Source organism: Ursus americanus, chromosome 5 (assembly GCF_024610735.1).
Source record: "Ursus americanus isolate L20-20 chromosome 5, mUrsAme1.1.p, whole genome shotgun sequence".
Lineage (NCBI taxonomy): Eukaryota > Metazoa > Chordata > Mammalia > Carnivora > Ursidae > Ursus > Ursus americanus.
The window spans coordinates 24,528,285-24,555,021 of record NC_142131.1 but is presented as its reverse complement, the minus strand read 5'-3'; the positions used below and the strand labels follow the sequence as shown (position 1 = coordinate 24,555,021).

General features: G+C 39.1%; 1 protein-coding gene across 6 annotated transcripts in view; it reads left to right on the top strand.

The window, feature by feature from the left end:
- Nucleotides 1-26,737, top strand: part of VCAN (versican) — a 155,300-nt gene that overhangs the window by 106,888 nt on the left and 21,675 nt on the right. For 4 of the 6 annotated variants that reach the window (XM_045796330.2, XM_045796328.2, XM_045796329.2 and 1 more), the window contains 5 exons: nt 5,086-10,314; nt 13,624-13,737; nt 15,644-15,757; nt 20,508-20,666; nt 21,939-22,021. In XM_045796330.2, coding sequence (XP_045652286.2) covers nt 5,086-10,314; nt 13,624-13,737; nt 15,644-15,757; nt 20,508-20,666; nt 21,939-22,021 — 5,699 coding nt within the window. The remainder of the gene's footprint in view (nt 1-5,085; nt 10,315-13,623; nt 13,738-15,643; nt 15,758-20,507; nt 20,667-21,938; nt 22,022-26,737) is intronic. The other 2 variants (XM_087862008.1, XM_087862007.1) reach the window with 1 other exon arrangement.

The following is a 26,737-nucleotide window of genomic DNA, read 5'->3' as shown; positions in this document are numbered from 1 at the left end:
CATGTAAACATCTTAAAGAACTTCAAACTTTCTCTACTTAAATTCTGTAAGTATTGCTCAGGCACTTCAGTATGGTTGCCTATTGTATTTTTAAAATAAGGAAACAAAATACTTGTGTTGCACGTTAAAATGAAATCCATTTTATGAAAGAAACATGATCCTAATATATCTCTGCTGAGTAAATTGGTGTATAGTTATATTTAATTAAAAGCTCTTAAACTTAAATTGTAATCCTCCCCGAAGACAGTGTGAACTTTAGCCAGCTGCCTATGCATCTTAGCAACTGTGTTTTGTGTCTGCTGACAGCGTGACTGGAAGATTGTGCTATGTCCACAAAATTCTGCCATGAAGTACTTAAAAATACTTGGTGAATAATTTGAGGTCAGCTCGCAATTAAGCGTTGTGTGAAATGCCATTAAAAAATCTATTAACTGTGGTACTAGTATATTCAAGTAAGCTGTTAAAATACATTTGTATAAACATAGAACAGATTATACATACACTGTGTGGAGTTCTGTGGTCTGACTCTTGAAATCCAAATAAAAGTTATATTATCCTTAGAATAAAATTCTAAAATAGAGTCTTTTATAAGGACTGGTTCATCTAAGAGCTGGGAACGTTAATTACTGCATTAGGTTGCACTGTTAATACGAAATAGAGCAGATCGTGACTTTGGAATGAGATGCCTGCTTTTACAATAGCACAGGTGTCCCCCCACCACACCCCACAAAGAAACTTTTATGGTTTGCAATAATGACTACTGATAACTCTAATAACGTGTGTGGTGGGTGGGGGTAGTAACAAGAAAGAGGGATGAAGAAGTAATTTTAAAGACTGAATAACAAAAAGGGGCAAATAGGAATCTGGGTGAGTTGTCAGATAGCAATGACAGGAGTATGGGCTGGGGGGAAAGAACTCGCGCCTCCATACTGGGTAGATTTCAGAGCTCCACAAAGTATGGGAACACACTGGCCACACTGACAATAAAATGTAGATTGATCTGTAGAGAATCTGTTGGTGGTAAAAATTACCTTTAAAGCCCCAGACAATTAACATTTCCGTCACCCTCAAAACAGTATTAAGAAATCTGATGAAACCATTTGGAAGCTGACACAACTTATTTAAACGATGAATATTAGTCACTTAATTGTGAATCTGAGGAAAAAGGAAACAAAAGAATTTCAACTTTTATTTTGCATCTGTTTTATGTAAGAATTCCCCTTTAGTAGAACATTTTTGTGGTACATATCCAATGAGCACTTTTTAAAATACATCTCTTCTTCTCAGTTACTGTTGAGTGTGATGCACTGATCGTTCTTTAGTGGTTGCCAGCGTCATGGTACAATGAGAAGCAGAAGACAAAACAGCTTAAGATGTTCCTATGTGTTCTACTCTTCTGAAAGCAAGTCAGATCAGATACTTGTGAGGTACAAGAAGGAATCCTAGGATAAATGTAATGATTGGTATATTTGCAATATGTACACTAAAAAATTTTCCTTTTGAAATAAAGAGAAAGGTGTTAGTAAGGCCATTTTTCTTACCTTTTGGAAAGAGCATTTGTTTGAAAGAGAGAGAGGCAGGCAGACAGATAAACAGACTTGGAAGATACTCTTGGAGGTTGTAGGTCTCTACAAAGTTGATAAGCAAGTGTCTGCAGTACAGTCTGATACATAATACATAGTACATTTTATGCAGTCAGTTGTCTTCTGGGAAGATAATACAGTTGGGTGGCATGCATGGTTGTGGTAGTGAATTTAATTTTGTGTGCAAAAACCGGTATGAAATCGACTGTGAAGAATATTCAAAGGACAACTCTGCTGTGTTTGTATTGCTATGATTGAAATATTGTGATATTTACTTAGGTTAGAAAGTGGAATATATTGCATCTAACAGTTGAATCTTTTGGTAAAATATTCTGATATAATGGCCTAAAATGCTAAGGGAAATCCCCATAGATTCATGTGCCATAAAGAATGTTGAAGTTCATTATCCAAGTGGAAACTGGACTAAAACAATGTTATACTTTGTTCATTGGAACTAAAATTAGAGAATATAAAGTGAATGCCAGGGTCTTTTATTAGTTGAATTAAGTAGATTTAGTAAGAATTGATAGTCAAGGAAATTATTATATAAATTGTTGATTTACAATTATAGCTCTTTGTTTTCTATCCTGGGGGGGGGACATTTTATTTTAGATTATTCAATCCTTTGTAAAACATGTAAGTCAACATCATGACATGTCAGTTCCTTTGACACAGTGATAGTTGATACACTGATATACTTTAGTGTCTTCTCTCTCTCTCTCTGCTTTTCTTCACCCCATTTATTTTTAGAGCTACCAACGTCCTACATTGATGGCACCTCCTTTTATATTCACCAAGAAGATCATGGGATATGTTTATATCGGGTTTTCTTTTTTTTACTATTTTTTTAAGTAAGGAATTTATTTAGAAACCTGTATGAACCCATACAGGCAATGAGTATTGTTTACCCTGTTCCTGGCCTAGGAGTTTATAAATACACACTATCAAGCAGTCATTTCCTTATATATCCTATGTTTGTTTGGAGAAGCTTGGCTGAATGGTTAGTTTTATCTCCATTATTTATGAAACAGTACAAAATGTGGTGGGGATTCTTTATATGCTTGAGACAGACCTCTGTTTCTTATTTAAAATTCTTTCTGTATTTAAATGAAAGATGTTGTGTGAATTTAGTGTCTGTGTGTGTGATACTTCTTGATGTGAATTCTAGTTTTATTTACGCCTCATGAAACCTAATGCAAAAGGTTGAATATAACACCAGAGTATTCACAAGTGAAGACAGGCATATTTTTGAAGCTTCAAAATATAGTTAGATGCTATAAAGTTGTACAAAGTAGTTTGAGTCTGGCTTACCTCAACTATGTTAAAATAGTATTAGCAACGAGAGACAATTTGGTGATTAGATAAAGTTACTGATATGATATTTCAAAAGATTCTTTTATACAAAGGCATTTAAAATGTATTCTCATATACATATATGTACATATGCGTATATATTATCACATTTTTTTTCCATAGCAAAACAGTGGGCTTCACTGTAAGCCATATTAAGAGGTGTTATCTGAAGATTTTAAAATTGTCCTCTTTTAAAACAAATACACCGTGAGACACTATAAGATCACAGTAACAACTTCAGTGATCTAATATTGAATGAGCTTATGTTTTTAATTACATTTTTTTTAAAAAACGTAAGGCATTTAGTCATGTTCTTGTTTGGCAATTAGGAGTTGTCGCAGCATCTGTGACAGAAATCATTTGTATTGTTTTATATTTTTGTAATATACTAGAGTTATATGTTGATCGCACTTCTCTTACGTATTTTCTATATATTTTTTATATATTTGAATACACATAAGCCTTTGTTTCCATAGTTAAAAGGCTGAATATCTGGGGTGGAATGAAAGGGAGATTTGGGTATAGGACATATGGTTAGGGTAAGAATAATCCAGCCCTATGCAAGTAATTTTTTATGGAGATTACACAGTGAGGATGTGATGGGATACAGAGAAGAGTTTTCTTTTTTGCTTTTATTAGGGCGAAAGGGATAAAGGTAAATATAGTATATGTCTTCCAGTTACATAAAAGTCTTGTGGTCTGTAGTTTTCTAAGCAAACCACAGTTAAAAACATACAGGAGCTTCTGAGAGTTTTTATTGATAGTTCATATACTTCTGAATTTATTTTGATGCATAAAGAATACAAGCAAGATCCGTTCCTTCTCAATAGGGTTTTTTCTCATCTGACTTATCAGTAAATGCTAGATGTTGATCCTTTCATATATGGAAAGGAGTGGCTTCTAGCTATAGGAACAGTTTCCCACTGACGGGGGACAGGGGTGGCTCCGTCATAATTATTCCTTCTGTAAGCTTCTCAGGTTTTGCCTGAGCATATGTGGCATGAATTGGGGCTCGGCTGAAAATTCGTTCTGCAACAGTATTGCTGGGGTGGGAGAGCGGGACACTGTGCAATCCTCCGTGCTGTTCTTTATCTTCTTCACGGGTCCTTGCACGCACAGGCACCTTTGTACACTGCAGCGACACTGGGATGAGGACAACTGCAGTGGTAGGACTCTATCCTAGGACAACTGAATTTCACTTTGATAAAAGTGAGGGCCCAGGATTTCCTCCTTCGTGGTACCTAGACAACGAGTTTGTCTGGTATATTTCTGGAAGCAGACGAGTCCGTTGAGCTTAGTGGTTGGTACCTTATAGCAATTTACAATCTAGGGAGTGTTCTGAGGATATGTGTTATTTTAAGTATGCTAGTTCGGATGTTTAGATGTGACTCCTGAACTTCTGTTGGAGAAAATATTGATAAAAAGAACTGTAAGTGACCCAATCCAGATCACCTCTCATGAAGGACAAAGGTGTAAAGCGTGGTGGGCTCCTCCTTCCTTCCTGGTGTTCTCAGTGAGTTCTCCCTGCACAGAGCCCCCCATGCAGGGCTTCCTGTGCAGCTAAATCTGGTCTCACTGTTACACTGGGAAGGAACTGTGGGTGCACTGTGAAAGGGCTATAAAGAAACCCCTCTTTTACTTTTCTGAAAACAGCCTTCCTAGGACAGATTATGGCAAGAGAAGGAATCTCTTCTCATTTCCTTATTGAATGGAGGGTGTCTCAGCCTCCCCTTACATAAAATAATAATCACTTACTTTTTCTGTACGATCTGCTGAAATGGTCTTAATTCTTCTTTCTTTTTTTATTTTTCAGTTGACAGGCATGTGAATTCCCACTTTTCATGATTACAATGTACATATGTGACTCCATGTTTCATTTTAAGGGCCTTGCTTTGTTAAACATGTTGCAGAGTTTTCATAACCTGTTTCTATAATCTTATATTGGATCTATTTTTCCTATTGTTAATGTGAATCCGCAGATTTGGAGACTGAGAACCATGTGTAGAAGGGTGATTGCACTTCATGTGAAAAGACTTGAATCCTTCTTTGTGTGCGTGAGTGTGATCAGCCAGCCTTGCTGTCGATTTCTTCTGTCGTACACTGCCAAATCTTCTATTCAAGTATTGTGAAAACTCTTTGTTTTTTTCAGGTCGAATGAGTGATTTGAGTGTAAGTGGTCATCCAATAGATTCAGAATCTAAAGAAGATGAACCTTGTAGTGAAGAAACAGATCCAGAGCACGATCTAATTGCTGAAATTTTACCCGAGTTAATTGAAATAAATCTGTACCACAGTGAAGAAGATGAAGGGGAAGACGAAGAGTGTGCAAACGCCACTGACGTGACGACCACCCCATCAGTGCAGTACATTAATGGGAAACAGCTGGTCACCACGGTGCCCAAGGACCCAGAAGCAGCAGAAGCTAGGCGTGGCCAGTTCGAGAGTGTTGCACCTTCTCAAAATTTTTCAGACAGCAGTGAAAGTGAAACGCATCCATTTGTGATAGCCGAGACCAGATTGTCTACCGCCGTGCAGCCTAATGAATTGAAAGAAACAACTGAGTCGCTTGAACTTACGTGGAAGCCCGAGACTTACCCTGAAACACCCGAACACTTTTCAAGTGGTGAGCCTGATGTTTTCCCCACAGTCCCATTCCACGAGGGAGAAGCCACCGAGGGGCCAGAAGCGGTCACAGCGAGAGGGCCTGAACTTGATAATCTGGCCCATGAACATACTGAACCTGTACCTCTGTTTTCTGAAGAGTCTTCAGGAGATGCTACCATTGACCAAGAATCTCAAAAAATGATCTTTTCAAGGACTACTGAAGGAACATTTGGTGAGGAGGCAGAAAAAAGTCCTTCTATCACATATACTCCAAGTATAGTTCCAAGTTCTGTGTCGGCAGATGTTTCAGAGGAAGTACCGTTTGCCTTCACAGGAAGTGCCCTCCCTGATGGCCCATTGTCCACTGTAGAAAGCTGGGTAGAAATAACCCCCAGAGAAAGTGTAGAGTTCTCAGGGAGTCCTTCAGTTCCATTTCCAGAAGGCTCTGGAGAAGCAGAAGAAGATAAAAATAAAATGTTCAGTGTGACAACTGATTTATCACAGAGAAATACTACGGATACACTGGTTACTTTAGACACCAGCAAGATCGTGATCACAGAAGGTCTTTTTGATATTCCTGCAACCACCTTTTATTCCGTTTCTCAACAACCTTCTGCGGAGGTAGTGCCAACCAAATTTGGAGGGGAAACAGCCACTTCTGAGTGGGTCTTCAGTACATCTCTTGAGGAAGAGAAAAGGAAAGATGAGGACGAGGGAACCCCAGGTACAGCGTCTACAGTTCAGGAATATTCATCTACACAGAGATCAGATCCGTTGATTGTACCCTCTGAATCAGAAAGCCCGAGTGAAGCTACATCTAGCCATTCGGCATCTGCTACTAGGAGCAGTGTTACATCCTCCACAAAACCCACAGAGTCTGAAAAGGAAATGACAAGTTCTACTCTTGTCTTTACAGAAACAAATGTTTTAGACAGGCTGGGGGCACAGACTGCTAAGCCCAGCAGTAGCAGTCAACCTGGGGTTCAGGAGGGGCTGTCCACTGTTCCAGGTAGCCCTGCCTCTCTCTCTGTGGAGCCGGGCTCTGGAGAAGCTGCTGCTGACCCAGAAACAGCCACTGTTTCTTCATTTTCATTAAATTTAGAGTCTGAAATTCCAACCAAAAAGGAAGCAGCTGGCACTTTGTCTCCCCATGTGGAAACTATATTCCCTTTTGAGCCAACAGGATTAGTTTTGAGTACTGTAATGGACAGAGAGGTTGCTGAAAGTGTAAGCCAAACATCCAAAGAAAGCTTGATTTCAGAGGTCTCAGGAGAACATAATCATGGGCCAGGAATAAAGGGCTTTTCTACAGATTTTCCTTTGGAAGAAGATTTCAGTGGTGACTTTAGAGAGTACTCAACAGTAACTTATCCCGTAGCCAAAGAAGAAACAGTAATGATGGAAGGCTCTGGAGACGCAGCATTTAAGGATACCCGGATTTCATCATCTGTATTACCTACTTCAGATCACAGCAACCACAGAGCTGACTCAGAAGGACCCAGTAGCACCTCGGTCAGCACTTCTGCCTTCCCTTGGGAAGAGTTCACAGCGTCAGCTGAGGGCTCAGGTGAGCAGCTGGTCTCAGTAACCAGCTCTGTGGACCAAGTGTTTCCCAGTGCTACGGAAAATGTTTCTGGTACAGTTTCCCCTTTTGATCAAGGATTGGGAGAAGAAGGTGCTATTAATGAAGCCAGTAAAGGGACCACCATTTCACCAACAGCAGAAGCTGAAGGTACTGAAGCCACAACAGAAAAGGGGGAAGTGACAGTCAATGGCACAGTTTCAGTGACCTTTCCTCAGACTATGGAGCCAGCCAAATTATGGTCCATGCAAGAAGTCAACCCTGTAAGGCAAGGAATTGAAAGTGAGACAGCATCAGAGGAAAAGTTTCAAGAACCAAAATCTTTTGAATTCCCTCAAAGCTCTGTTGCACCAGAACAAACAATTTTCGATTCACAAACATTTACTGAAACCGGACTCCAAGCCACAGATTATTCTACGCTAACAGTGAAGACAACTGACAGTACTGGTGAGGAAATGGAGAAGGAAGACATTTTCTTCGCTGATGTGTCTACTCCAGATCCAGAGGCAAAGGGCTTGAAACCCTATACTGCTCTCCCTGAAGTTGCTGAAAAATCCCATTTTTTCTTAGCTACTACCTCAGTGACTGAATCTGTATCCGCTGAGAGTGTAGTTACAGATTCTCCAATCCAAAAGGAGGAAACTATAAAACCTTTTCCCAAAGTTGTGAGGCCAACAATGAAAGAGTCAGATACCGATCTTTTATTCTCTGGACTGGGATCAGGAGAAGAAGTTTTGGCTACTATAGCGTCAGTGAATTTTACTGAAACGGAACAAATCATTACCACATTCCCTCCCCAGGCTTCTCAGATGGAGAATTTAGAATCCAGCCTCAAAAGCGATACAACCGAAGATTATGAGGAAATGGAAAATGTAGCAAATGAAGTTAGACCACCCATTTCCAAAACAGACAGCCTCTCTGAAGGTAGTGAGACAGCGTCCAGCACAACCTTACGAGAAATTTCAAGTGACAGCAGAACCGAAGGACCTTCTGTGGCACTTCTCACTTTCTCCACGGATACCGAACATCCTCAAAATCAGACCCATGGTCGAGCAGAAGAAATCCAGACTAGTAGACCACAACCAACGACTGAACAAGTCTCTGACGAGAATTCAACAGCAGAGACAAAAGAAAGAGCAACCCCTCCCTCTGATTTTCTGGCTAGAACTTATGGTCTTGAAATGGCTGCAGGATTTGTTACATCAGCACCAAAACCATCTGACTTGCTTTATGAACATTCTGGAGAGGGATCTGGGGAATTGGATATGGTTGATTTAGTCCACATTTCTGGAACTACTCAGGCAACCAGGCAAGGAAGCACCACATTTGTTTCTGATAGAGCCCTGGAAAAACATCCTGAGGTTCCAAGTGCTAAAGTTGTTACTGTTGATGGATTCCCAACAGTTTCAATGTTGCTGCCTCTTCATTTAGAGCAGAATGAAAGCTCCCCCGATCCAACTAGCACACTGTCAAGTACAGTGTCATATGAGAGGTCCACAGAAGATGCTGCAGATAGTTTCCAAGACCATCTCAGAGGATTTGCGGATTCCACTGTAAAACCTAACAGAAGAAAAACCACTGAAAACATCATTATCGATCTGGACAAAGAGGACAAGGATTTAATATTAACAATTACAGAGAGTCCCATCCTTGAAATTCTACCTGAGCTGACATCAGATAAAAACACTATCATAGATATTGACCACACTAAACCTATATATGTAGACATCCTTGGAATGCAAACGGACATAGATCCAGAGGTACTGTCAGGACCACACGGCAGTAGTGAAGAAAGTGCTCAAGTTCAAGAGAAGTATGAGGCAGCTGTTAACCTTTCTTTAACTGAAGAAAACTTCGAGGGCTCTGGTGGCCCTCTTCTGGCTAACTACACTCAGACAACACATAATGAATCGATGCTTTCTGAAGACAGAAGCCACTTAGATCCCATGGGCTTTACCTTCACAACTGGGCTCCCTGCTCCTAGCATAGAAACGGAATTAGATATTTTGCTTCCCACAGTGACATCCCTGCTCCTTCCTAGTACATCTGCCACAGTTAATCCAGAGATTGAAGAACCAAAAATTGAAGCAAAAGCCCTGGATGACATCTTTGAATCAAGTACTTTGTCTGATGGTCAAGCTATTGCAGACCAAAGTGAAGTAGTATCAACATTGGGCCATTTGGAGACACAGGATGAGTACGAGGAAAAGAAACATGTAGGTCCTTCTTTTCAGCCAGAATTCTCATCAGGAGCCGAGGAGGCATCGATCGATCCTACATCCTACGTAAGTATTGGTACTATGCACCTTATGGCTCAGAGTTTAACAGAGGCACCTAACGTGATAGAAGGATCCCACCCCTCCGATTACACTGATACAACATCAGCAGTCTCAGCTTTTGCAAAGTTGTCCTCTCAGACACCATCATCTCCAGTCACTGTCTACTTAGGCAGTGGAGCCTCTGAACATGCGGAGGGACCCCCAGCAAGTGCTCTGCCTGGTACAGATGCTGGCACATCTCAGAGGTCTCCAGGAAAACTTGCAGATGTTGAAGTGACTTTCACATTGTCGAGTGAAGAGCTCTTTCACATCACCGAGTCTCCATCCTTATCTTCTGGCACTGGGTTAGAACCTTCAGAAGATGAAAGTCATCCTGAGTTATTAGAACACATGGAAGCTTCTCCCACAGAACTGACTGCCAAAGAAGGAAGTGAGATTCTCCAAGATTCCCAAACCCAAACCAATATTCGACTTTCAGGAGAAACAATGAAGAGCAGTATTAGAACCCCTGAGCCTGGAACTGTGGTCACAACTGCAGGTGAAATTAAGTTAGAAGGTGCTACACTGTGGCCACATTCTACTTCTGCTTCTGCTATTTATGGAGTTGAGGCAGATGTCGTGCCTCAGCCCAGCCCGCAGACTTCTGAGAGGCCCACCGTTCCTTCCTCTCTCGAAATAAACCCTGAAACACAAGCAGCTTTGATCAGAGGGGAGGATTACACAGTAGCAGCGTCAGAACAGCAAGTATCGGCGAGAATTCTGGATCCCAATAATCAGGCAACAGTAAGCATTGCAGAGTTAAATACTGAGCTTGCAACACCGTCATTTTCCCTTCTGGAAACTTCTAATGAAACCGGTTTCCTGATTGGCATTAATGAAGAGTCAGTGGAAGGCACAGCAGTCTATTTACCAGGTAAGGTCACAACATTGATAAATCTGTTTCCAAACTTGGAAACAGTCCCTTGGTCCTAACACATCTATGCAAATAGTTTTTATTTTGATATTAAACCAGTGGAGATTTTTATATTATTCACATAACAACAGACAGGCCACATTATTGAGTCCATAATTAGATGCAAAGAAATTAAGTGTAGATTATTTCTGGGCTATATAGATATTCTCTGTATTCTTCTGGGTTTTAGAAACAATGTACAATTGTGACACAGAAAAAGTGGAATTGTTAATGGTTTAAAAATTCAGTTTGGTTTTACCCATAACTAAAATACTGCTTTGTCATATGCCCTTTAGTTATACTTCTTAGTTTAAAAATAGGAAAAAAAAAATCCCATTTTTAAAATCTCTCATGGACGGGTGCTATTATGGCAATACCAAAATCTGTCAGGCCTCTAAAATTTTTTGAGTAGTAAATAACTCTAATAAGCATTCATGTAGTTTGTGCAGTATCAGTTATCAGTTCATACTTTTATGTAATTTCCTTGCTCCAGATAGTCTGCATAATGCTTCTAGCCCAGTGCCTAGCCAGAGTGGGTGTATATTTGCACGCTGCCTGTCAAAAGAGGATTTCTGTTTTTGTTTTTTTTGTTCTTTTTGTTTTTTTTTACTGAATGGACAGAAAACATGAATTTGATATTGGTTCATACAGACTTTCTTATATGATCTTCACAAAAATGCTGTGTTACAATCATCATCCCCATATTATTATCCCTACTTAAAAGGGTGGGATGTGGGCATTCAGAGAAGTTCTGTAATTTGCCTGGGGTTGCATAGCCACATACCATGGCATTGGTGGGATTTGAACCCAGATCAGCTCCACTCCAAAGTCATGGTCTTTCATTGTTCTTTGCTGGTTTCCAATTAATATAGTATAAAAATGAATAAGTGATATTTAATGATTTATAAACCAGAAGTCTTGGAATATTTACTTTGTAGAATTTATTTTCCTTTTAATCTAGCTTGATAATGTCGAGAAGTCTTCTTTAGCGGGGTGTTTTCTAGTAATGTTATTTAACTAACAATGGCAGTGGAATCCACAAATAGCCATCACCACCTAGTGACCTAGAAAAAGAAAAAAAAATCAGTACTTGAAGGGCTGCGTTATTGAAAATGTATTTTATTTTAATGACTATGTTTTACAGCATGGCTATACTTAGAATTATTCTCCCGATCGTTTCAACGTTATCTTTTGTGCCATTAATGCTTCTGTTTGTTGTGCTTTAGATAGAGGAAAATAATCAATCGTAAAGTGCAACTTTTATAAATGACTTGAAGTATTTTATGAATAAAATTGATCAGAGGTGATTGATGGATTTTTTTTTCTTGCTGTCACTCTGTATTTAATCTGTAAATGATAACCTAGTAATCTGGCCAGTATTTATTATCTTATAATTTAGTTGAAAATACCTCAGGTTGGTGAAAATACAATACAGAAATCATTAGTAAGTCATAGCGAGTTAGGTTTGACAGACGGCTGAAAAATGTGTACCAGTAATCCAGACCACAGTATTTACCTAGAATGAGAGCTTGCGTCTTCATTGCAAAGCAGATTGTGACTTTAGGCGAATTCGGTAAGCAGCAGCTCACATTGGATTGCCTGGTTTCTCTGTCACAGGTTCAACTTTCAGAGGGTAATGCAAACTGTTTAGGAAAGAACAGAATCCGTCAAAACAAAGCTTTTCTCCTTATCTGAACTACTTAGGATTCACAGAAAGACCCACTTTCTTGCCAGGTCCTTGTCCCATACTCTCAGCATGGGGTCTGGAGCCTGTGGTAGGAATCATAGCGGTGCTTCACATCTGTGTGGCACATCGCAGTGGTATCAAGCACTGTCACGTACATGTCATTTTGGTTCTGCATTGAGGGCAGCGTGTAGATGTGTTGTGGACGGCGTCCTGGACAGAGAAGCAGTGTGCTTTCAGAGGCAGAAGGCTGAAATGGCTAGGGAGATTTTATGTATTTTTAGAACTGTAGGAGGAAGAGTCTTAGAAGAACTGGGGTCATTTTTGAAGAAGTTGGCGTAAGCATCTGAATTAACCTGATTGTAATGTTGAACGCATACATGTGAATGTAGTATCTATCAAGTCTTCCTTGTAGACCAGAATTTACTTAACACTCAGAAAGTTTGAGTTCCACTTTCTTGTGTGGAAAGACTCAGTTACCTTCAAGAGATGCCTGCTTATTTGAATATTCCTTAAGTTTGCGTTTCTTAAGTAGATATCTTTTTTTCATGTGTAATTACTTCAGGGTTTCGGGACTGAAGATTCTTGAAAATATGGCTTTTATTCCATATATAGCCTATTTATTTCCATTATTTTGTAAGACTTTCAACTCTCATCTGGGTTTTTAAAACATTTTGAAACATAAGCAATTCTGAAAAAACATTCAAATAATAAATAGAACTGACTCATGTAAATACAATTATCCAAGCATTACCACAGAATAATATATGTGCTTGAAGTATTGTAAAAGTATTTGCCTTTGGAAACATATTTTAAAGTGTTTCTCCTCAGAATTTTGTGTCTCTGGCCTTTACGTTTATCTTCTAGGAGTGTCGATTTTATCTGTGTTTTAGTAAGAAAATCGTAATAAAAATTTGGGGTTTCAAAAAAATGGGGGTCTCATTTTAGGTGAGATTTGTGTCTTCGGGTTTGTTTTTATACAGTAGAGTTTAATTTATGTGTTGCTTTTCTTCAAGTATAGTTTAAAGGAGTACATTTGGAACGTGTTTTTGGAAAAAGCATATTAATGTAGCAGAAGAGACTTCAGTGCACACTTTCGAAGAAAAACAGTTTCTGAGCATTAAGTGGTAAAAGGCAATAATAATTCAAATGACGATAACCAGCCAAACTGCTAAAAAGAATGCATGTTTTGTGTATCCAGCCATTTCACATGAACTAACCTCGTTTAAAAGAATACATTTTCCATTCACTGTGCACATATGTGTAATCATTTTTGACTAAAATCAATTGCCATTATCATGCCAACTAAATCTGCAGTAGAATATATTAGTTGCCAGATACTGTACAAAATATTGTTTAGAAGTAATGATGACTGAATTCCAGAAATGAATAGATGCAATTTGTAACAATTAGTTATAATGCCAAGAAACACTCCAGAGAGTAAAGTTAATGTTAATTTTTATGCATAGTATCTAAATTGCTATGGTAAAGCTTATATTATGGTAGCAATCAGTGGCAATTTATGCTACAATACGTTGAAACCTGGATATGAGCCTAACTGCTTTTCTTACTTTCCTGAATGGTAGGACCTGATCGTTGCAAAACGAACCCGTGCCTTAATGGAGGCACCTGTTATCCTACTGAAACTTCCTATGTATGTACCTGTGTGCCGGGATTCAGTGGCGACCAGTGTGAACTTGGTAAGATGTTCTTGTCTGAAAGAGTGTAATGCTTTTCCAGAAGATATATTGGGGCAGAATTTATATTGCTCAAAGGATTTCAGGGAAACCCATGTGTAGATGAATTACTTGTTAAATCATAGAGTAATTTAAGTAGAGTCTGGGAAATGGAGACAGGTGTTTACTAAATTTTGTTAATATGCCCAAAACTGAGTGAAGCTTCCTGAGATGAACAATGTCTTTTTATAGTTTTTGCAGGTAGGCTTTACAAATGTAAAGTTGCATAAATATTAAGGAAATATTTTAATCTCTTTTCCCAAATCTGCATATCAATAATCAATTTAAATACAAAAAACATTTAGAAAGCTGTATTTTAAAAATGAGGGAGTTTAGTTTTTGTGTTTTGAGTTAACTTGCTCCTCTGAGGTGGGATGGGCTCTTGCTCTAGCTATCTCTGATGCCAGCCTAACCCACCTGAATAAGTTTTGAGGTTGCTGTCTTCCTCTTCTTTTTGGGGTTTCAAAGAATATCATTGTTTCTTTACTAAATCAGTCCCCTAGGGACATAGAGATAGCAATAGATAACATTTAAGGAATAATTACATCATAAGTATCATATTTACATATATATGTATAAAAGCATCTCTTTGGCCCCCATTCTGCTTTACATTAAAATCAGTTTAAAATAATTTAATGAGTTAATATATGTGAAGCTGTTAGAACAGTGGCTGGCACTTAGCAAGTGTCATAAAAGTGTTTGGTATCACTACTATGTAATATCATAATTACCAAGGCCCTTTCTTTAGGTACTAATACATTATATACCTCTGGGAAATTTAATTTACTGTGTATAAATCATATATTTTAATATTCATTTTATTTAATATAAGCATAAATTAAATTTTTAGTGGAATTGCAAAATGCTATGAGAATAAAGCATTAATTTCATCAGAGATCATGGAGACATTTAATATAGATCTTAAAAGTTGGGAGGATTTTGGTGGCTGGTGGGGTGAGACTCAGACACAGCAAACAAAGGCACAGACACCACAAACTGCAGAATAAATTTCGGCAACCGCGAGGATTCACGTATGCCTGTTTATGGGTTTGTGGGAGAAAAATCCTTGAAAGCGGGGTGGATCTGGATAGTCCTGCGAAGGTTCTGAATCCAATGTACCGATGAGTTTACTTCCTACTCTAGTAGAGTGATTTTGAGACTTTAGTGGGCCTCGAAGTCATGGGCAAGGCTTCAACAACACCAGTTGTTGTTCCCATCCCCTGCAGGGTCTGATTCTGTAGGTCAAGGGGGGCCTGGGAGCATGCATCTCTAACATTCTCAGGTGATGCTGATGCTGTTGGTCCAGGAACTACACTTGGAAGATCTCTGCCCCGGGCAGTTGGGCTCTATTGAAGGTTTAGAAGCCAAAGAGTAGATTATATGACTGTGTTTGAAGATGACAATCAGCAGAATGAAGGATGTATTGGAAAGGGAAAGGCCCAGAGGCAGTTAGGCCAGTTACGTATTTTCAGTATTCCACAGGTGAGGTAATCAGAGCATGAGCCAGGATTGAGGGTGGGAAGTTCCAGGGAATTCTTTATCAGTTGTAGGATTCATGTGACCATTAAACAGAATGGAGACAATGACCGTCCTATGATTAGAAAAATTTTTGAGGGTTGCCAGTTTTAGCAAATCAAGCGCAGGAAGGTCCATTAAATTTGAATTTCAGGTTAAAAAAAAGAATAATTTTTTAGTGTAAGTAGCCCTAAATATAGCATGGGATATATTTATACTGAAAAATTATTTTTTTTTTAATCTGAAATTCAAATTTAACTGGCTGTTCTGTTCTTTATCTGGCAACCTTACACTAAATAGGATCCTTTGACCTTTTCTGAAAGTACTTTTGTGGCCTTTTATGATTTTATTTCAGATTTTGATGAATGTCACTCTAATCCCTGTCGCAATGGAGCCACATGTGTTGACGGTTTTAATACGTTCAGGTGCCTCTGCCTTCCGAGCTATGTCGGTGCACTTTGTGAACAAGGTAAGAGCTGATGCCACATCTGTAGGATGAACGGTACGGATATTTCATTTCAAATGTTACTTCTAGGTAGCTTTTCGCCATAATCATTTGGATGTTTTTAGCAATGTTGACCATACTGCATATTTTTTCCTGCAAGGGAAATTCACAGGTTACCTAAGTATATTACGTTTCCTTATGTGTCCATAGCCCATGACACCTGCAAAATAGCGTTGACTTAATCACTGCTGTTTTGCTGATAGAAGAGAATTGCAGACAGGCACACTGAGCTGAATTTAAGGACATCTAGCTGGCAAAAAGAACGTTGTGAGTATTCTTCTTGAGGACAAATTAGGCATTGACCTTAATCCGTCTGTGTGGCTTGTACCAACGAGTATTGAATTCAATGCTAGTTGCCTTTATTTTCTCCTCCTAAGCACTTGGGAGTCAATGGGCTTATTTTTCATCGTCAGTCATCTCTGGAGAATGCATTGATATAGTTGTTAGAATACATTAGCTTTGGCTTGGTAAACGTTACGTAAAAGGTATTGTAAATCTCCTCAACGGGGAATTTTCCTACTACAGAAGCATCTACTTTTTCTGAATGAAACAAAAGCCTGTGTTCATGATTGCTTGAATCTCATGATCCCTGTAATTTGTATTTTATGGCCAACCTGAGAATGTGTTTTAGGTGGTTAATAGTAACATTTCTTAGTCATCAATCAGAAACAGATTGCACGTGCAACTATACTCAGCTTTGAAATGTCGATTTCCTTCGCTTAAAGCCATCCAGTGGTTTGGCTTTGACAAAAGTGCCCAGTGCCAAACTTCCGTTCCACCAGACAGAATGAAAATGTATTAGACACTCAGACGCATTGGTCTGGCCATTCTGCTTTACAGTGCTAATCCAGACATCACCACAATTAGAACAAAACCGAAAGCAGCATGTATTGAACTGCCCAGAAAGGATGGGTGATGGCTCCATTTTTTAGTTTCTTCTTTCTCTCTGTTGCATAGGGTGAGTCTGTTTAGAATTTAAAAGGTAACTATGAAAATTGACCAGGAAAGATCCTCTTCTTAAGGAAAAGAGTAAGAAAGATGCCATTTCTTGAAGAAAACAAAAGGGTGAGATCCTTGAAACATCGCTCATGTGTTAAAATGATTCTGGCTTCCCTTAGTTCCCAGTCCGAGGAGCAATTCAAAAAATCATTCATTCAACAAATGTTTACTGAGCACCTGCTGTCTTCCGAGCGCTATCCTGGGGACTGGAGGTAGAACTTTGAGCAAAATAAACAGGGTCCCCAGACTGGGTGACTCGGTGTAATTCTTGGCAGGGAATAAAAGGAAATGCTATTTGTCGAATGCCTTGTAGTTTACCAGATGTTCCCAGGTACATCATTTTGCTTAGTTGACAGTATTCCTACGTGGTAAGTGGGCCAGAAATCGAGGCTCGGAAAGGAAAAGTGCCGCGTTCAAAGTCACACAGCTAGTAAATTAGGGAGTGGGGAAAAATGACCCTCGGCTGCCTTGTGAAGCCTAGATTTTTCTCAATATCTTCACACTTTTAAAGTAACGCTCACAGATAAGCATTTTATTTACTTCTGTATTAAAAAGGTTTTGCTCTTTTTTCTTTCATTTGTGGGACACTCAGTTTTCAGGTACCTTCTATTTTGTCTTAAAACGAGTGTACTTTCATCCACATTATTTGCTGAGAAACAGCTATCCCGGTCTGTTTACCCGATGCAGCTGTGCCTCTGTGATTTATTGCCAGGACCCTGAAAGATTTTTTTCTCGTCTTTGCAGGTTGCCTAAGAACAAATGTTTTTTTCATTAACAGCAGCATTGTTGTCTAAACAGTCTTCTCTCCAGATTTCAGTGATGACTGTGTTGTTGTTTCTTCAGCTGACCTTTTCTTCTCCGCATTAGTAACTTCCCCACTCCCAGTAATCCTGGAATAAGGGACCTATTTTGGTAGAATGATAACTGATACAAAATTTAGAAGGGGATCTTAGTATGGAGACAATTCTGTACACACAGGTTGCCCCAAACCAAAGTCAGTGATACAGCTTGCCAGCGAGAAGTGCCAAAGTGTTAACAGTTTCTTAAGGCTTGACAGCTGTATGTCATAGATGTTGAAAATACTACCTGCATGACGTAAAGAGAACACATGTTTAGTAAAATTGTTTAAAAGTGATAGTTCTGGCTTCCGTAGTGGTGAACGGGAGCTGTCGCACCCTCCCTCACCACAGCCAACACACAGGCAGCCAGCACATACACAAAACTACATGCGGGTCTTTAGAATGTAACCTATGCATGATAGTTTCTTAAAGCATGAGAAGTATTTCCATGTGTTGGATGATTTTTACAAAAATATTGCCCAAATGTGTTGCTTTTAATGAATGAAATGTGTATCACGCTATTTTTAGGTGAGATTAGAAAAAGAGACTGCTTCTGGTAATTCCTACCAGAATAGCATCCTAGAAGATGCTGCATGACACCTAGTCCTGTATTACACATTTAGTGAATTCATGAATAATAAAAGTTAAGTAAATCCACGTGGATATTTGGCTTTTTTTCAATAGTCACTTTGTTAAGTCATATTTGCACATATATTCATAATCATTAGGACCACAAATCTATGGGGTCAGTGGCATAAATGAATAAATAAACAAGTAAAAATGAACAGTCCCAGTCTGGACCTGTGTTCTGATAGGAATGTACGCACCTGTTAACTGAGAAAGGCATTGTAGCGATAATGTGGTCATGCATCTAAATTTTATGATCATTTGGATTTTTTGGTGTAAGAAAAAAATACTTAATGATAATCTGTTTTAATGATAAAACACAACGAAAGAAGACCGGACTAAAACCATTGGGTTAATAGAGGATATGAGTGTGTAGAAGAATTTTTTTTTTAATGTCTTATTCAATAAGTCAGGGATCCTCTAGAATTTTAAGCTGTGTCTTAAAAGTAAATATTACTTTCCATGGTTAAGGCAAGCTATGCTAGTATAATATCACATTATTGACTTTGGCAGTAAGAGTTTTCTAAAAAATCTTTCCAGTTCTCCTCCTTTATAAACTAACTCCCTCATATATGAAGATCCGTTTCCTCCCCACCCCTCCTACCTCACCTCTAAATCCTTCCACCAGAACATCGCAAAGGAAAATTACTGCCTCTAAGTACCCCAGTTGCACTTCATCCTTGGGGGCTCAATGCTGCTTTTAGCCCAGATTATCTAGCTGTGCCTTGATTCTTTTCCTATGAGATTTGGTGGTCTCCAAAAACACTTTAGTAAAACTCAAAACTTCCAGTGCACAGAATTTAAACCAGTTAGTCAGCTGGCTGTAACTAAACAAGAAGCCTGATAGACTAAACTGAAATAAAGCCCGCTCTCCGAGATAAGCTGCATCTGTTGTATGACGATGGTCGAAATCCCTGGAGCCAGGAAAACATGAAAATCTCTCAGAATGCATACTTTCCCACAATTATGGAAAGAGGAGCAAATGGTGTGAGAGGCAGGAGACGATCTGGCTATCAGTTTGGCCCCCAGGTCTGACGGATACAGCAAGCATGTATTTCCTCTTAGAAGGATTATGTTTCCTTCATCAACCAGTAAGATTAGGGAAAGGGAGGGTGGTTTGTAGGTGATTTGAAACGTTTTCTTGGTTCCTAAAATTCTGTAAGCGTTGCAGTTCGGTTAGTGTTTGCGTGTAACTAGTTCAGTATGTTTGTGAGGTATGTTTTGTGATAGTCAAAATTATTTCCGTTGATCATCATTGAATACATACCGTTGAACCAGCCCCCACTGCAAGTAGATGAGTCTGAGGAAAGTCGCTAGCGAGAATGCAGTGCTATGAGCCAGGCTGCTTGCCTGTGAAAATATTTAAAAACTGGCAATCTAGAATCTAGAAAGTACAACTGAAGCTTTCTGCCAGTGTAAAATTTAGATATATTTGAAAAATGTTCTCATCCCACCAGGATACTGGTTATAGTGTGCTTGTTACAAAAGAGAAAATATACATACACACACATATGTGTACGTGTGTGTACGTGTGTGTGTGTATATGGCTTGGTGGAACATGGGGCACGAAGTTAAAGAACTGAAGTTATTTCATTCTTCAGAAACTTAAAATCCTGATGCATTTGCACAGGGAGTTACCTATATTTCCTCTCCTTTGGGGGAAGGAGGCCCACAGTCCCAGCGATATCCCAGAAGCTGCCTACCGATGACGAATTTTTTTTCTCTCTTTGTAAATCTTACTTGACAAGAGCCTGTGGCCACCCAGCTATCTCTCTGGGAAGTGGTAAAGGAACTACTTACAGAGCCTTTGAAGTCCTTATTCAAATAGAGCATTCATAATCCTATTAGCCGGAATTCTTATCTTATCACTTGAATGATTCTCTTCAGAAAAGTTGGTTGGTAAGGACTTAGCCGCAGTTGCTTCACAAGTGAGTCAGTAGACATTGCAGCCTAAGAAGTTTTGTCTGGCTGCTCTGCCAGTTTTCTTTCCTGCTGACACTGGCTCTAATCAAGGAAACTGCACTTAGATATTGCCTCTTCGGTCCCGAGATGTGTAGCCACCCACTTGGCAGCAGCCAGCGGGCTATCGTTATCATACTGTCTTTGTCATCGTGACCAGATTTATTAATATATAACTTCAGGGACATTGCATTGATATTGGCTTAAGTCTTCTTACTGACACTCAGATCTGTGAGGCCAGATTGAATGACGTAGGTGAGATGACTAAGCCCCTGCCCTGTTTCTTGCAGACACAGAGACGTGTGACTACGGCTGGCACAAATTCCAAGGGCAGTGCTACAAATACTTCGCCCATCGGCGCACGTGGGACGCAGCTGAACGGGAATGCCGTCTGCAGGGCGCGCATCTCACAAGCATCCTGTCTCATGAAGAACAGATGTTTGTGAACCGTATGTACCAAATAGACACAGGATTCCTGAAGCCCCGCTCAGTGTCCCCATCTTCGTTTTCTCTGTATCTAACTGAACAGATGTAGCTTTCTCTTTTGCAGTTCAACTTATTAAATCCCTCGTCTGAACTACTTAAAATCATCCCTCCTACATGAGTCCCCTACTTTGAGAAACACTCAGCTCTAACAGAGGAAGGCAGTTCCTGGTCTGCCAGGGGTGATAGGTGCAACGGCGTGCTATAGGTTGAGTCCTGTGACATTGCTACGTGATCATTTTCTGACTTATGAAAATGGCCACTTCTTATGGTTCCAGCTCATTCTTCTCATGGCTGCCTTCTTAGTTCTGTTTTGAAGATGTGCATATGTTGTCTAGGGTTAAAGAGAAAATTGCTTTCAGTTCTTTTTATCCCACTAATTAAAATTGAATTGTCAATAGCACCCTAATCCTACCGTCTGCACAAAATTGGTTCTCATCCAAGCTGCTAATGGTTTTAGGCCATAGAAAGTGGGTTTCATATGAAGAACATGAACAAATGGAGACTGAAAGCTAGTGAAACTTACTACCAGAGCTGTTGAATAACTCCTTAAACTATAGCAAAGAGGAGGGCAGCTAGCTTTCATGTAGCAAACATGTAGAAGTTTTTTGATATGAAGCATTGTTTGAGACTATTAAATATGTTCTCCTAATGCCTGCTATCTTGTAGAAGTTGGATTGTTAGTTTGCAATCTGTATGAAGGTTCAGTTAGCGTTTTTTGCATGGTATTCTTGCCAGTGACTCCTCTCATGATGAAAGTAATTATTTCTGAAGACAATTTTGTAGAACTCTGTCTGGTCTAGGTGTTCACTGTTTAAAATGCTTTGAGAAGAAACATGTGGCTTCCAAAGTGAGGCTGGCATGGGAATGATCTGTCACATTTTATTGGGTCACTGAATTTTTGCCAATAGCATAGCTTGATAAAAAAAAAATGGAAAGTTTTTATCATGAGTAAGGATGGAAAAATATTTAATTATAGTAAACTGCTAGGGAAATTATTTTCTTATGTCTGATATTTTAATGTTTCTCAATGTTTGTGAATTAGCTTTTTAGTTTAAAGCACATTGGCCAGAGGAAGAAAAGATAGTTAGACTATGAGAGATTTTTATGAGCAACTAAACAAAAATCCAGCCAGAAAAGAGGATGCATGATTCACTCTGAAAATAATTTTCTTTGATACATTTCATCCATATATGGGAAAGGTAGTAAAAATATCTGCGTTGTTTCCCTTCTCTTAGGTGTGGGCCATGATTATCAGTGGATAGGCCTCAATGACAAGATGTTTGAACATGACTTCCGTTGGACCGATGGCAGCACACTGGTAAGTTCCTCATGAAAAATGATACTAATTCTGCGAACTTGGTAGCCTGTGCTGATTGCATGTTACAGAGGGTGTATTTGATTGGAGACCAGTTAAGTGGCTTGCTCAGGGTCACTTGGTAAGACAGATGAGTGTTAGAATAGAGTCCATGCTGACTGCTCCAGTCACTGGGGCTCTTTGAAAGACGAGTGTCAGAGCCTGTTGAACTGGAAAACCACATCAGCAGTGGAATTGCCTCAGGTTTGTCTTTCAGATGGTTGTCTGTGCTTTTTGTGGCTTCAAAAAAGGGAAAGAATAAATGTAAGAGAAAAGGCCTTACAAAAAAAAACCAACAAACTACCTTTCTCTCTTATATAATTGCACTGGAAATCTCTGTGGCATGGCTCATTTTTGTCCAAACCCAGATGCTCATTTTTTTCATCTTAAAAAAGATGGCTGAATTATGATCTTGTGGATTTTCTTCCATTCCAACTCTGCTAATTATATAGTTTTTAGCTTTTTCTGCGTCTTAAAGAAAAGAGTGAAATGGTAATACTGGCCCCAAACTTGAGTTGGCTGAAATAAGATTCTTAGGACAGCTGAACCTGTTTTGAGTCACTACTCTTGAATACATATGAGTGTAATGTTTTAGAAATAGTTCAAGTGTGGTTAGCTATATACTAGTGGTTCTAGGCACTGGCTGTTCTTTAGAATCACCTGGGGAACATAATTTAACAACTGGTGCCTAGGCATCAACTCAAATTCATTAAAGCAAAACCCCTGGCTGCCAGCTCTATCTTCCACGTGTTCTCCAGGTGATTCTAAAATGCAGACAACTTGGGATCCACCAGGCTGGACAATAAGTGTAAATTCAATTCTAAATTAGATGAATAACAGGAAAAGTTGAAAATAATGTTTAAGCTCTTTTTGTGAATTTATTTAGGAGCCTAAATTTCATTCATTACTTGCCATTCATCTGGATTTAATGAGTTTGGCAAAATTTAAAGTTCATCCTTAGAACGGATGCCAAAGGAATCTCCGCTTTTGGAAGTTCTACTCTGCTCAAGAAAGCTTTTCTGTGTTCTTATGGACATACTGCTCAGTTCGTCTTTGTGTCAGTTGCTATACTGGGCACCTTGCATTTGTTTATTCCCCACAATAACCTTTAAGAGAGGGAGGAAGCCTTTTACAGGTGGAGGAAGCCTTTTACAGATAAAGAAAGGGAAAGTCGGTTAGGTTGCGATTTTTACCCAGAGTCACAAGGCTATTAAGTGGCGAAGCCAATCTTCAGCGCCATGCGTTCTTCTGGCTGGCACCTCCTTGACTTGAAAGGATATGCCTTATTACATTTTGCCTTGAACAGCCCTAAAATAAAGTCTGGCTTGCCCTCTCTCTGTCATCACTCCTTCTGTTTAATCAGCACTCTTCTGTCATTCAGGTCCATAAGTAGGTCCTTTGGCAAGAATGCAGAAAAAACAGGGAAGGAATATTGTCCATAAAATACATTCCCAGTCAGATAGATGAACCACATCCTCTGGATTAGTATTCATTGCTTTCTAATTGTCCTGACTGGATGGTGTATCTGCAGCTGCTGCATCTGTATATTTTTATTTTGCTAAAATGAGTAATAATCTCAAGGGAGATAATTTTGGTCAGTTAAATTAATAGTGGCTGGTAGGGCATGAGTTCTTCCATATGAATTTTAACTGAAGACGAACTATTTTGATTTTATTAATTTAATTTATATGTGGACATAAAAACCAAAGGGTTTTTTTCCTGTATGTTAAAGATAGTTAAAACTGTTTTTATAATTTTGTTGATGTGTTTTATATAGTATAGGCATTTATCGAGTTTTCTTTTGTTGAAGGGATACTTCGTTCCTGTGGGATAAATTGGGTCTGAAGACCCTCTCTTAATCCTCCTCCCACACACTTTCCCTTCTACATAGCCCACTGAAAAGTGCAGGTCCTGTGAGGTCCCAGGTGTCTTACAGAAGCTTTCTCGGTTGGGGTTCTGGTTGGTACTTACTTGTGCCTTGCAGAACTTGACCCCAGCTTATCTCAAAGTATCCCTGTATGTTCTTGCCCTGAGCCTGGAGTAGCTGCATTTGGCCAGGTATGGTGTATGTAAAGTCTGTCATTTGCTACACACAGACCTGATTAGGCCAAGTCCCCAACTTCCAATCTGTCATCCATTATATAGAATTGATTTGTTTCCATTCATAGCATTTTTGTGTGTTTCTACATGTTTATTCTGGTCATTAGCAGTTCAGCTTTTCAAAGAAGTGGTTCTTCTCGCTTGGTTTTGCTTTTTTACGGGCCTGGGACAAGGCCCTGTACTACCTAGGAGCTTGGTTAATGACACTGAGTATCGGCTTGTAGCTGGCAGCTGTGAGGTCTGTAAAACATCTTAGGAAACTTTTCTTTCCTGCCAGGTGCCATTTAGGGGAGCTTCACGCATCAGATGTCATCATTCCACTTTGCCAAAGCAAGCCAACTCAACTTTTTTTTTTTTTTTTCTGGTCTGTGTCCGTTAATTTTTAATGGACCGTGAAAAATACTGTAAAAAAACAAAACAAAACAACAAACTTCATTGCCATTTCCGTGGTCTAGACTGGTCCTCAACTTCATAAATAAGGGAGCATTGCACTTTGCAAAAAACAAATCTTGATCTTCCCAGGAAATTTTCAGAGGAGGATAACATCCCTCATGTAGATAACTGTACAATGTAAACAAGAGCCTCACCCTAAATTAGTTTACATTTTTACATAAAACCTAAAGATTATGAGGAGAGCATCAGGTGAGGGCCTCGGTTTGAAGAAGACAGCAGATGAATTACATAAACAAGTGAAGTGTATCAAAGAAACGACACAAGCAAATGCAGAAAGCCCTCTGGCAGACCCTTGCTTTCTTCTTAATTCCCTCTTTGTGTAAAATAAAAGTGTGCTAAGGAGTGTCCCTAACTTTGAACATTTTGGAACAGAAAAGACCATCTGCCCAACAGCCTCTCTCCCACCCACCTGACTGATCTCTGGCCCACTCTGCTTTTGAAACCACCCTCGCCTCTGTCCCTTCCTTTCGGAGACAGCCTAGGTGTCTCTTCAACTCGTTTGTAGTTCTTTCTGCAGCCACCATCCCCTTAACAGGTTCCATATGTTTGCAGGCTTTGAATAAAGAGGTCTTCTTTGTTTCGCTGTTTACTCCAAGTGTCTTGCCTTTGAAAATATCCCTGATAGTAAACTCTACGTCTCGGGGAAGCAGTATCTGCTTACACTTGGAAATGGTGTTGCCTTGACTGTGTGCAATTTTCAGGACTTTGTTTATGTCTTAAAGTGATTTCTCCCCTCTCCCCTTTGCCCCCATTTTTTGTTTGAAAGATTTATTAGAGCTTATTCTTCTTGGGAGGTAGAGCAGTATTAAAACCAAAAGAACCTTTGCTATTTACCATATATTATCTTTCGTTATTCAGTCTTACAATTCAGTAAAAACAAACAAGTTTATATTAGGTTTTTCAGTCTCAATAATTTCTTTTCTTGAAATAATTAAATTGTGCTTCCAATAAGCTTGCAGTATAATTATATCGTATTTACGTGATTATGCTTTATAGCTAGACTAAGTCAATTTATATGCTTAAACTAAATTAATAGCGTGATTTGGCCGAGTTATCTAAATTGCCCTTGTTCGTCAGATTCTGATTGACCCCTGTAATATGGCATGGATAACATGCCAAATTCTTGCTTTTGTTGTATCTTCGAAATCTTTTTTTATTATTATATGGGGTGTTTACCCAGTAAGTATCACTAAAGTGTACTCACGCAGAGATTGGGTCTAGCCTTACCCTTGTGATTTCCATTAAGGTTATTTTTTCCTAACACATTTCAGTTTTTATTTTGTCACTTGGTTTTCGAATAACTAGTCACATTTCAATTTGTCCCTTGGTTTTCTACTAATGAGTTATTCTTTAACTTGACTATTGATCTCTTAACATTCAAATGCCCAAGTGCTTTATTAGAAAGTCTGACAAATAACTTTAATAATGAATTACTTTACTCATCACCCAAGTAATGTCTTCAAAGACACTGAGTTAAACCATCCAAGTTAAATACACATTAAAGCTGGCAAACTTAAACAAACATTTCTTATCTAGCTTCTATACTTTTAGCTGACTTTTAAGTTCTTTCTTTAACCTAATTGTTAAATGAATGACTAGTCTGAAGTGTTTCCCCCAGATCTGTTTTCCAGTGCCTATGACCTGCCTCTCCCCCTGCTATGAACTCTTGTTACTCTCTTTTTGAAATTCTGCAATACCTTCCTCTTGCCTTCGGTATAAAATTCTAGTTATTAGCGTGCCATACCAAGCCCAGCAATTCCACCTCCCTTCCTAAGCTATATCATCTGAAAATACTCACAGTTCCTGGAATAAGCCATGACTTCTAATTCCAGAAGATCTTTGCATAGTCTTACCCTAGTGCTTAGAATGTTCTCATCGCTTATCCTAATTTTATTTAATTAACGTTCAATGCCTTGTTTAGCCAAGAGTTTCCTTCTTCCAGGAAGCCTTCCCATTTGGGTGTGACTAAGATCTTCTCCACTGTGTTCCAGAAGCCCCTTGTGTTCTTTTCCCATCTTACCACTGACCCTTGTGGGGCTGATTTCCTGACACTGAGCTTTCTGAGGCAGGAATTAACTTTCATCTCTGTTTCTTCAGCACCTGGCAGAATTGTTGACAAAAATAGAT